Source organism: Canis aureus, chromosome 13, assembly GCF_053574225.1.
Source record: "Canis aureus isolate CA01 chromosome 13, VMU_Caureus_v.1.0, whole genome shotgun sequence".
NCBI lineage: Eukaryota > Metazoa > Chordata > Mammalia > Carnivora > Canidae > Canis > Canis aureus.
The window spans coordinates 62,066,159-62,078,958 of NC_135623.1; the positions used below are offsets into that span (position 1 = coordinate 62,066,159).

Consider the following 12,800-nt stretch of genomic DNA (forward strand, 5'->3'; position numbering starts at 1 on the left):
TAGCCTGTCGGGCCAGCCCAGATTCACACTGGCAACTTCTGGGATTATTGTGCTTCCAAACAGAAGTCGCTGGCCCACCCTACTTGTCTGCAAAGCCTGGAACAGCCTTAAGGTTCGGAAAACATCCTTTACGTGGCACGAGCATGGCCATAGACCAGGCCCTTTGCCTGCAACTAAAGTGACTGGCCACACAGCCCAGAACCCGCCAAAATGTTTGTCACGTGACAGAGTCTTAGAAATCAGGCTCAATAAATAAGACTCATAGGCTCAACGAGACTGTATAGCTGGTTACTATACGCACTGAACAAATCACCTATCTTTGCTTCATTTTCTTTGTAAAGTAAGAGGGTTAAATCCATTGTAAGAGAATCAAAGGTCCAACTCTAACGTGGTCTGGCTCTGGGCCCTTTTTTTTTTTTTTTTAAGATTTACTCGTTTATTCATGAAAGAGAGAGAGAGAGAAGCAGAGACCCAGGCAGAGGGAGAAGCAGGCCCCATGCAGGGAGCTCGACGTGGGCCTCGATCCCAGGACCCCGGGGTCATGACCTGAGCCAAAGGCAGATGCTTAACCGCTGAGCCGCCCAGGTCCCCAGGCTCTGGGCCTTTTAAAGATTCCATTTCAGGGCAGCCCGGGTGGCCCAGCGGTTCAGCGCCGCCTTCAGCCCAGGGCCTGATCCTGGAGACCCGGGATCGAGTCCCGCGTGGGGCTCCCTGCATGGAGCCTGCTTCTCCCTCTGCCTGTGTCTCTCTGTCGATAGATGATGATAGATAGATAGATAGATAGATAGATAGATAGATAGATAGATGATAGATAGATAGATAGATGATAGATAAAGATTGCATCTGCTGCAGAAGGATAACCGCTTTCCCCTTTACTTTTAAAAAACTCCTAAGGAATGGAATCCTATGTACTCGCATAGTGACCTAATAACACACCTGTCAGCGAGTCCTTGGCCTCCACCCCGCCTCCTCTCATCATGCTAATTACCACTGGCTTTAATTAGATGTGATGAGCCCCTGGGCCGCGCGGAGGGGGACCCCCTTGCGCCCAGGACAGCCCCTCCCGGGAGCCCCCGAGCCGGGAAGATGCGGGGCGCCCCGCGTCGGGAGGGACGAGCCGCTGTGCGGGTGCGAGGCGGGGGGTGGGGTGGAGGAAGCAGCTCGGGAGGGAGCAAGGGCCACCCGAACCCCCAACAGCTGCACATCGGGCCCCCCCCAGCCCACCCCCGCCCGCCCCGGGGGGCTGGTACCTTGGATGAGCTCGGATCTCCTGCCCACGGCCGGCAGGGTCCTGTTGAGGCCCAGGATCCTGTCCAGGTGGAAGGCGAAGACCTCACTGAGGTCCAGGGGCCGCCGGAGCAGCCCGCAGGCGCGGGGGCCGCAGCGGCGCGCGGAGCCCGGGGCGCCGGCTCCCAGCAGCAGCAGGTGCGCGCGGCCCCCCGGGGCCCGGGCCAGCGCGCCGTCCGCCAGCGCGCGCATCCTCAGGATGTCGTCTCTGCTCAGCCACGAGGGGGCGCTCTCGCTGTAGATCCGGATGCCGCTCTCCCGGCCCCCGGCGGGCGCCCCCGAGCCCCGCGTGCGAGCCCCGGGGGGCGCGTGGGCGGCCGAGCGCCGGGGCCCGGGGGACGGGGCGGCGGAGACGTGGCGGCCCGGGCCGGGGCGCGGCGACGCCAGCGCGGGCTTCTTCCTGCGCTTGGGCCTCACGGTGCCGCGGATGTGCGCGGGCTTGCTGCGCCGGGAGCGCAGGGTGATGTACACCACGTTGAGCGGCAGCGCGGAGCCCGCGCCCCGGGGCTCGGGGGCGCCGACGGTGCCGGCCCAGGGGCCCTCGGCCAAGGGCGCTCCGGCCGCGCGGCCGCCCCGGGGCTGCGCCCTCCCCGCCGCGTCCCGGGGCCGCGGGGCCGCGCGCCCCACCTGGCTCACCAGGAAGCCCAGGTAGATGGCGCAGGCCGTGCCCAGCAGCAGGGTCCTGCGCGCCCCGGGCCGCCGGCCGCCGCACAGCTTAGGGAGCCGCGGGCCGCAGCGCGCGCCCAGCAGCCGGGTCAGGAGCCGCCCCGGCGAGCGCGGGCCGGTCATCGCTGCGCGGCGCCCGCATGCTGCGCGGAGCGTGGCCTGCGCCCCGGGGCCCCGCCGCCGGGTGCAGGGCGGAGGGTGCAGGGCTCAGGGCGGAGGGTGCAGGGCTCAGGGCGCAGGGCGCAGGGTGCAGCGCGCAGGGCGCAGGGCGCAGCCTCGTCCGCTCCGGCCGCCTCCCCGGGCGCACGCGGCGCTGGCTCCTGCAAATGAATGGGAACAGACCTGAGTCACGGTCGCAAACTGGTTCGGTTCCTCTTCAAGAGGAAAAAGTAACCCTTTCCTCGCAGATCTCCCCATCGTGAAATGGTTTGTTTTAAAAGGATGAAGTTTGAAAAAAGCGAAACGACACAGATGTCCAGATTCCACTTGCAGTTTAAATTTAGTGAGGACGAACCATGAAAAGCCAAGGATGTTTGAGAACTTGTGGCCGCTCGTTGAATTTGATGCGGAGAGAAAAGTATTAAAATCTGGCAGGCGCTTTCTGAAGTTTAGGAATGATTTAAGAGAACTAAAGATGCTTTTTTTTAAATAATAATAATAATAAAAGGATAATCTGTAGCCATCCCATGCGTATTCGTGAAAGTCCTGCATTACGCATTGGGCAGAAGCACCAAGTATTAGCATTCAAATCCAGAAACCTATTCTCTTAATCTGATAGCACAGTTGTTGTTTTTTTTTTTTTTTTCCTTCATCGTGTTTCATCATCCTACAGTAAGAATTATTCTAATAGAAAGCTGTAAGTGTCCGTATATCTTAGAAGTTACGTCTATGCAGTCACACACAGACACACACACCACAAATCTAACTGCTTTTCATTCCTCCTCTTCCCACAAAAGTCAGCTGAAAGAAAATAAAGGGATCTCTAGCTCTATTTTTTCACTTAATTATTAAAAAAGAAGAAGAGCCCAGAAGCAACCTTACTTACACAGCTGGCCCCACGCTTGGCTCCAGGAAGAATGCAATCCCTGACTGTAATGCAAAGAACTTTTAGAGGCTGAGGCATGTAAGTAGAACATATTTCTTGGTCAAGAGTGTTCCACATTTCAAATATTTCAGCTCAGCTTTAAAAGCTCCCTTGAAAACTACCGATTGCAAAGCAAAAACGGTTCCTTGTAAACTGGCTGCTGGTCACCCAGTTTTAAGACGCGTCAGGGTTTGTTTTTGTTTTTGTTTTTTAATAGTTTGCAATATAAACTCTAATTTTTAAATTCTGGGGGCGGGGGGGTGGGTAGCCAATGCCGTACAGAAGCAGTTTTCATTCAGAGCATTTTCCACTCATTTTTAACCCCTGGGAGCCCTCTAGCGTCCTGTTTGGAAACAGACTCTGAAATGGCAGTCTCCGGGAGTTCAAAAGGATTGAGAATGTTTGCTTAGCAGCAGCCAGATAAATACCTTATAAAATGAGGAATGCTAGAACCTTCCTGTGCATCCAGCGTAGCTGGAGATCTTGGCACCAAGGTTCCCAGGGACTACGACTCACCTTACCGTCTTGCCTGTGTACAGGGTGACATTTGTCTCCCACCTCTTCTGAGAAGGCCTAGAGGTTCATAAAAAGGTAAGAAAGGGTTAACTCAAATGAGGAAAAAATAGAACGGTGAGATAAGAGGACACACAGATAAAGAGCACGTTTATAGTGTGCTCTTGCACAGTGCAACAGCTCACAAAAAGAAGTCATGGATTCTTCCTGACTAGAGGGGGTTTTAAAAACAGGTTAGTAATTGGCTTGGGGAGTTTGCATGTCCTGGCACAAAGGCAGGGTTGATGACCTCTGGGTCTCATTTAAGCCCATTCTTATTGCTTCCAGGGCAAACAGAATCAGAAGGTAGCAAGGTGACAGGGATTGTTTGCCCCACTGGAAAAGAAGTCTGTGCTACCAGGGGGCGGTAAGAGAGGAGCGTATGGTGTATAATCCTAAAATACTACATTTAACAATGCAAAAAAAAAAAAAAAAGATCAAGGAATTGAAACAGAGAGAGAAGGAAAGAATAAGCTTCCAAGTGGTAAAATACAAAAAAAAAAAAAAAAAAAAAATTAACTGTTACTTTAGCACTGGAACTCAGACCTCTCTTTCTTTTTTCAAAATCCTGCCACATGGAGGAAGGCGAAGAACAATTCCAATACCGACCATGGTCCACAAGTACCTGTGGATTTCGGCTAAACTTCTTGAGACTTCAAGCATTCTTCTACAAGCATTTTTCTTTGTGTTCCAAAAATTCTAAACGCTCACTTCCATAAGCACAGAATTATTTTCTAGGTAGTAAATGTTAACTTCTTGAAAGGAAGCCGTGACTGAGTTGCTTTTTGTAACAGTATAGTTTTCACATATCCAGAAAAATAACTGACCTGGTTCTAAAAATTAAAAGTGCATCTTAAATTTAAAAGCAGAAGCCAGGTTATAACAAGCAGATAGAACTGGCTGTTTCTGAAGGAATCTTTTTTTTTTTTAAGATTTTATTTATTTATTCATGAGAGATACAGAGAGAGAGAGGCAGAGACCCAGGCAGAGGGAGAAGCAGGCCCCATGCAGGGAGCCCGATGTGGGACTCGATCCCGGGACCCCAGGATCACACCCTGGGCCAAAGACAGGCGCTCAACCACTGAGCCCCCCAGAGTCCCTCTAAAGCAACTTTTAGTTGAAACTTTTAGTTTCAGAGATAGATGAGAGTTGAGTGAGTTGGTAAATTTGCTTGATTGCCCCTCATTGCGACAAAGGTCTCTTTATTGGAAGAGCAGCACATTGCCCCCCCTGCAGCCGTGGGAGGGACTGGCAGAGGCTGAAGGGTGGGCTGTTTGCAGAGTGGGATCCACAGGGAGAAAGCCTGGCTCCCAGTCCTCCCCCTATTCTAGCTGTGGTCCTTGTGACAAGCAGCCTTCCCTTTCTAGCCTCAGTTTCCCTAAGACTAGCATTTACTCCATCAGTTTCTTGTGGTGGTTCAATGAGATAACGGTGACCTGAATGACAATTCGAAAGATTAGTCAATGTTTTCTATTCCCCCAGCGCCTTCCTGAACTTCTCAGAGGCCCTCTCCCAGCCCAGGCAGCTTGACAGGGCGAGGCTGTCATGGTAAAATTAGGAACACACGCATTGAATTATTGGGATAGTCAGTATATTGATAAAACCAACACAGTGGATGAGAATGCTCATCAGATATAATCAGAAAACAGTTTTCATCGGGGTCCTTAGGTGGTTCAGTCAGTTAAATGTCAGCCTCTCGATTTCAGCCCAGGTCATGATCTCAGGATCATGAGATCGAGCCCCACATCTGGCTCCACACTCAGTGGGGAGTCTGCTTGAGATTCTCTCTCGCCTTCTCCCTCTGCCCCTTCCCCATGCCTGCCCCCCACTCACTCACTTTCTCTCTCTCCCCTTCTCTAACAAAAAATAAAAGAAAAAAAAAAAGAAAAAAAGGAAAAGAAAATAATTTTCATCGTTCTCCCCACTGCCGATTCAAACCTGCTCTGTGGCCTAGGAGCGCTTCTCAACTCCTTTGGATAAACACAGAGACATTATTTTTCTATTTTTTAAATGTCTCCACATACACACACATAATTTGCACATAAACTAACCCAAATGTTTGATCCAAACATAGTCAAAATTTTCAAATGCTTTTTAAGTTTAAAGTATTTTCCCTTTCCAGAAATTAGCCGTCCCTCAAAAAGCATGGCCAAAGCTTACTGTAAGGAGGAGAGGAAATCCATCCTAGATTGGTTTTTTGTTTTGTTTTGTTTTCCTGTCTAGACCGTCTGTCCCTCACCTGCATACCCACTGCCCCCACTCTGAGTCTGTCTCTGGCTATTCCAGAGTTGAGGGGTAGTGGGGACGGAAAAGTAGTGGCAGCGCAAATGTTCTTGCCCCTCCACTGTATCGTCATGAATTGGTTTATAAGCTCTCCGGGCTCAGCACAGGTATTAAAGCTAACCATCTGGTGGGCATTTTGCGGTCATTTCAAAACACCACTGTTATTGTCTCTCTGGCTGCCTGTTGATGTCCCTTCAGCCCCTTGGGATCTAGCAGCCCTCTGTTCTGTTGAGGTCACCTTCTCCCTTCAGGCTGTTCCTTGGGCAGCATTTAAAATGGCCAACAGGGTGGCTCTCTCATTTGGACCTGTGTCCCCACAAGTGGTCCCATATGCACAATCACCATCCTTTGCCTCAGCAAGCTCAGGCTTCACAGTGTGGCCACTTATTCCCTTGGCGTGGTGGACCCTCATTTTGCAATGGGGAGCAGCTGCCATCTATTGCTCATGGTCACTGTCGAAACTGAACAGGAAGGTATTTTCTACCATCCGGTGCTATGGAGCTCAAGAAAGAAGTTTAATTTCGTTTTAGAAAAATAAACCACCTGGGTGGCTCAGTGGTTGAGGGCCTGCCTTCATCTCAGGGTGTGATCCTGGGGTCCTGGGGTCGACTCCCATATTGGACCCCTCCTCCCAGGAAGCCTGCTTCTCCCTCTGCCTCTCTCTCTGTGTGTGTGTGTGTCTCTCATGAATGAATAAATAAAATCTTAAAAAAAAAGAAAAGAAAAAAAAAAAGAAAAAAAAGAAAAGAAAGAAAAGAAAAGAAAAGAAAAGAAAAGAAAAGAAAAGAAAAGAAAAGAAGCCTACATTCCTTGAATGAGTAATGGCTTGAAAGTTTGCTGTCGCAATAGAACATTCACAGGTAACATGTGAGCACACATAGAACACTCCAATTATTTGTTATTGGTATTAATATCATTTGATCAGAGAGATCAAATCCTCATACCTAAAATACTTTCTCATCATTAAAAAAAAACATGAAGAAAACAAAGTGGAAAGGTGGGCAATAAGACAATGATATGGTTCATTAAAATTTCCTGGAAAACTTTTTATAGCTTTGTGGAGCCAAGACAGGGTAATGGTGGGAAGCAACATGAGCAGGGGCTGGAGCCTCTGATAGTGTTCGTTTTCTTGACCTATGAAAGGATGCTTATCTGGGGACAATTTATTGGCTATACATTATGATTTATGAAAAAGATAGTAAGTAAACAAATATTCTCTTTATATTCTTTATATCTTGTATACACTATATAGAGAGGGAGTAGAAGTCAGAATTTTTTTACATAATTTTATTTACGATGAACAGTTTGTGATGCTTTCATCCTTTAAAAGTAAATTTAAGTTAAAGAAAGCTAAAATCATTGAAAATTTTAAAAATATGTAGATACCTAGGCCTCATCCGCCTCCCCAGAGATTCTAATTTAATTGGTCTGAGGTCGAGGTGAGCAATCCATGCTTTGGAAAACCTCCAATGTGCGGGGTTATAATTCACTCTTCTAGAAGTTAAATGGCTAGTTTCGGGGTGCCTGGGTAGCTCAGTAGGTTAAGCATCTGCCTCTGGCTTAATCATGACCCCAGGGTCCTGGGATGGAGTCCCACATTGGGCTCCCTGTGGGAGGGCAGTGGAGGGGGATAGGGGTGGTGGGGGTGGTCTGTTTCTCCCTCTCCCTCTGCTCCTCCGCCCCCTTGTGCTCCTGTCTCAAATAAAATTCTAAAATCTTTTTTTTTTTAAATGGCTCACTTCAGAAGCAAATTAACACCTTCTTGCAGTCAAGTGATAAGTCTTCGTTTTCACTGGCAGTAATCTTTAGATCTTTCAAGGCTTCCGATTGTAAGCTCAAGTGCAGTGAAGGCTGCTTCTCCTTCGGGCGGGGAGGACCCCAGGAGCGGATGGGACAGTGTCTAGGCCTCCAGTTTCGCAGTCACATTTCTCAATTCTCTCCTCCTGTCAGGTCTACCTTTTGCGGCTACCGTGGGCCCAAGCTTATCCACCTCCTCAGAGCCATTCAGAAAGGGATGAGGAGAAATAAATTAGGACTCCAGTGACTGAAAAACTCTCGAGCTTCTCCCTGCTGTTATTGCACATGCTTGTTACATAGATTACAGACCTACAAATGAACACGTTGTTCCTGGCTCTGTGCTGACCAGACCCTTCCACTGGGTCCCTGACCCTTGCTACAAACCTTCCTGACTCTCTAGGACCTAGAGCCCTTCTAAATGTACAATCCTGGCTTTCGCCTAGGTTCTCAGGTATGAACTCTGTCTTGTTTATTATACGGAATTTGCTAATACCTTTGCTGTCCATTCTGATAACAGGCCTGGGTGGCAGCCAAGCTGGCCTGTCCTAACACTGGAGAATTCTTAGCCTTATGATCTTTGAAATTTTGTCATAAAGGTGTTTGATTGGGATCAAAAAGTTTGTAGCCCCTTAAATAGTGCTCTATATTATATCTGGCTTTATGCAAAAGAAGTTACAGTCGTTGTGTTCTATTGTATTAAAAAAAAATGTGTGCACTTCCATCTGACACTTGATTATTGGGTCACTGAAGGATCTTTCCTGTTCACCTATAGCCCTACATCTACTTGCCAGGTAGGAGGCGCTTTCAAAGAGAACTACCTGTCTACTCAGAGCTAGCCTTACAAATCTATAAAGTGACGCTGAGTGCCATAGCTTGATCTCTCATGTGTGACCAGGAGGGCACCAGATAGGCATATTTCCAGGGGGTCCCAGTGCCTGGCATTTCATTGCACTGGGTGCTCTCCCCTCTATCTGCTCTTATAATCTGGCAAAGAAGAACACGAGCCTCCTTGCCTTTTCCCAACATAGAAATCTACTGCAATAATTATCCATGTAGTTTCATTTCCCTGGGAGTGTGTATTTCGTTTCTATAAAGTTGTGATCACGTCAGGCTGCTTCTGCCACATGGCCAGAAACTGAGCAGTGTCTATATGGACAGAGCATAATACAAGAAACTAATAAAACGTATGACAGCCGATTTGACATACGTTTGCCATAGCGTTTTTATATGGTTGTTATTTTACTCCTGGATAATTAGATAATTGATGCATGTTATAATAACCAGCACTTGTTTTATAATTCTAAAACCCAGGAATGCTTAGATGCATGCACTCATCATGGAGTGAGAGAAGACTTAAGTAAATCAGAGGCCACCTGAGTTCCCTCTAAAAGCCCCTGGACAGGGGATCCCTGGGTGGCTCAGTGTTTGAGCGCCTGCCTTCAGCCCAGGGCATGATTCTGGAGTCCCAGGATCGAGTCCCACATCAGGCTCCCTGCATGGAGCCTGTTTCTCCCTCTGCCTATGTCTCTGCCTCTGTGTGTGTGTGTGTGTGTGTGTGTCTCATGAATAAATCAATAAAAAAGAAAGTTGCCTTTCAATAAATAAATAAATAAATAAATAAATAAATAAATAAACATCCCCGGACAACCTAGGCAATTAATCTCCTCTACTTCAGCCGTGGGTGCTGAAGGCCTTGAAACTCTGCCTCCCACTTCCACTCCCAGGCCACACTCACAGAAACTAGGACATCCGGTCCTAGGTCATTCTTGGCTTCATTCTTGGCTTAGATAGAAAACCCAAACAGAGGTGGGTTTTGGCCTATGTAGAGGACTAAAGATTGGATAAAGCTGTCTTAATCCTTAGGCTCCTTGCAGAAGATTATGCAGAGCTACAAATGATCTCTTTTCTCCTCACCTAAGGCATTGTTTGCATAAAAGAAATAAGCTGCAGAGTACAGTTAGAGAAAGGAAGGCCCCCTGGCGGGACTGGATTAAATTTGGCATATTAGAAATGCAACAGGATTATAATTTATAAACACCTTAAAAGAAGAAGGTAGAGAGAAATTTGGGGTCTTTTTTTCATTTGCATCAAGCAGTTTTGAGACTCAGCCGTGTCTCCCACTGCATGTCAGACTTGCATGGCACACCTGAGAAGTTGCTGGGGTGTGGAAACTGCACGCTCAGGATTCATGAATCTTTAGAGAAGCCGGATTAGAAAAGACAGAGAGTCTTAATATTACATTCCCTGCCCACCCACCCATTCCCACCTCCCCTGCTCTAGAGATTCAAGACCCAGGAAATAACTGTAGGCAAGCACAGATGAAGATATGTTCATGTCTTGTCCTATGAGGTATCAAGGCAGCAGCAGCCCACTTTGGTTTCCAGGCAAGGAGAGGTGATACAGAGTCAGGGAGCATCCCTCTGTGGCCACCTTTCCAATTTCAGGTGCCCTGGCAGGCAGCGCCCCTGGCATCGACCTCACGCCTCCCATGGAAGGCAGCAGAAGCAGCAGGCTCACCTGTGAGGCACCCTTAAATAGCTGCACGGACAGAAAACATCCAGGAGAAGCTAGAATGTGGCACCCAGAATTGAGCAGATGACAAGCACTTGAGACAAACCCTATCCTATGACACGGTTGCATACTTGTCTGAGAGGTGCTGGAGGTCTTATTTTATGCAGGAGAGGGTAAGAGTCTGTGCAATGTGAGTCACTCCCACTAAAGAGTGCTTGGTACCTAGGCTGCCGAGACTCAGGGCAATGCACGGCCACTTAACATTTATTTAATTCCACCATTTTCTTCAATGTGGATGAAACTGGAGGGTATTATGCTGAGTGAAATAAGCCAATCAGAGAAAGACAATTATCATATGATTCCACTCATATGTGGAATATAAGAAATAGTGAAAGAGACCATAAGGGAAAGGAGTGTGGAAAAATTAGAGAGGAGACAAACCGTGAGAGACTCATAACTCTGGAAAACAAACCAAGGGTTGCAGAAGGGGAGGTGGGTGGGGGTTGCGGTGACTGGGTGATGGGCATTAAGGAGGGCACATGATGGGATGAGCACTGGGTATTATACTATCTGTTGGCAAATCTAATTAAATAAAATATTTTTAAAATATTGAATGAATGAATAAATGAATGAGTGAAACAATGAATAAACAAATGAAAATATTAAGATAATAAAGCACAAAACCTAGACCATGATCACTCAAAATGTGGCCCTGGACTATCAGCATCAACTTCCATGGGAAGTTATTACAGATGCAAATCCTTGAACCCCACCCCAAACCTACGGGGTTAGAAACTCTGGATGAGAGGCTCGGCCAACTGTATTTGACAGACCTCCAGGCAATCTGATGCATGCTAAAGTTTGAGAACCATTGCTCTCATGGAGGAAGGCCAAAAAGAGTGAGGCAGGCCAGGAGGAAGATAGAAAAATGCCGAAAGAGGAAGGATAAAATAAACCAAAAAGTTGTAAGCAGATTTGAAACAGCGTTTGTAATTTATGTAGTTTTTCTTGAACTTTTCCCTCTTTATGAGAGTTCCTTTCCTCGTTGACACTTCATCTATTGGTTGAGAAAAGACAAAATACACCAAGAGCACATGTTTTGCCCAGTGAGGCACCCTCACCTACACAGCCCTATTGATTCTAGCCCCTTTCTCGGAGCAAGGGCATAGCATGTAGGTACTGGGAAAAGAAGAAATCTGAGAGACAACAATCACAGAGAGTAGAACGAAAACCAGGAACACTCCTGGGTGTGGAGGGACTATCCTCCACAGGAAGAAATTACAGGAAGAAATCAAATCCTCTACAAGCCATCATCAGTTCTGTACCCATAAAGATACCTTTTATAGGAAAATCACACTGTTTTCCAAAAGACAGTCATAGGGCTCCCATGGCCACATAATGTGTAGCATAGACAAAAATTATAAGCCCAAAAGCTTTATTGAGAAGCCTGGAATGGGGTTTGAAATGTAAAAAAACGAGCAGATACAAAGCAGTATAACACATGGAAAAAAATTAAATATTTGTATAAGAATGAACATATCGTTTCCCTACATGTAACACACCTCAATCATTTTTCCATAGGAAATAACCAATGCTTTGGTTAAGAATGCACATTATTTTGCAGTTCTTTGGGGAATAAAGCAAACTTGATTGAGATAATCACCAGCTCAGAGGCAACATTCCTTTTCTTAATCTTTGTACTAATTGCTTATAATATAGAAATAGCCAGAAATACAGTTTATGACAATAAATCTGAATTTAATTCCATTGAGTTGAGGAATTTGTAAACAAAATATTCTTAGCTGGGTGCTTTCAGCAAGTGCTGTGAACTGAATGCACCCCCTCAAAATTCATATGTTGGAATACTAATTACCAACGTGAGGTAAACGTGAGGTAAATGGAGACAGGGCCTTCGGGAAGGCCATGAATGTAGAGCCCTCAAGATGGAAACGCTGCCCCGGTAAGAAGGGACAAAAGAGACTTCGCTTCCTCTCTCTGGTCTCTGCCATGTGAGGTCACAGCAAGAAGGTAACCATCCATGAACCAGGGAAAAGGTTCTCACCAAAACCCTACCATGCTAGCACTTTGATCTCAGACTTCCCAGCCTTCAGAATTTTGAGAAATAAATTTCTGCTCTTTAATCCATCCAGTCCAGGTAATTTGTTATTGTAGCCCAAACTAAGACACCAAAATATTTCATTTTGCTCAGCTTCCTCATGTGAAAATCTTTTTATACTTATCTAGCTCATTGGGCTATTCTAAAATATGTCATACATAAAGTACTTAGCATAGTTATGGTACACAGTAAGAAATAATGGCTCATTGACTTGCTCTTTTCTTCTTGCAAGGATGATGCTAATGACTAGGCATTCTCTAAAGAGACCCCAAGAAAACACTGATGGATAGAACATTGATCAATACACAATTTCAGGTTCAAGAAATAATTGTCATTCTTACCAAGTTACTAATGCAGCGTATTATCCAGAATTTGCTCCCTATCTCCTTCTATACTTAACAAAGGGCTTAAAATTAATCAGGACCATATTTGGCATGCTACTTTGGATTCAAATCTTTGGTCATTTTTGCCATTGGTATTTAGAATTAGTCCATGGTAACCACT

General features: G+C 46.7%; 1 protein-coding gene across 1 annotated transcript in view; it reads right to left on the reverse strand.

The window, feature by feature from the left end:
- The window catches only part of GASK1B (golgi associated kinase 1B), a 46,084-nt gene extending 43,993 nt beyond the window's left edge, over window positions 1-2,091 (reverse strand). The window contains exon 1 of the mRNA XM_077846500.1: window positions 1,251-2,091. Coding sequence (XP_077702626.1) covers window positions 1,251-2,076 — 826 coding nt within the window. The 5' untranslated portion in view covers window positions 2,077-2,091. The remainder of the gene's footprint in view (window positions 1-1,250) is intronic.
- Window positions 2,092-12,800: the final 10,709 nt, after the last annotated feature.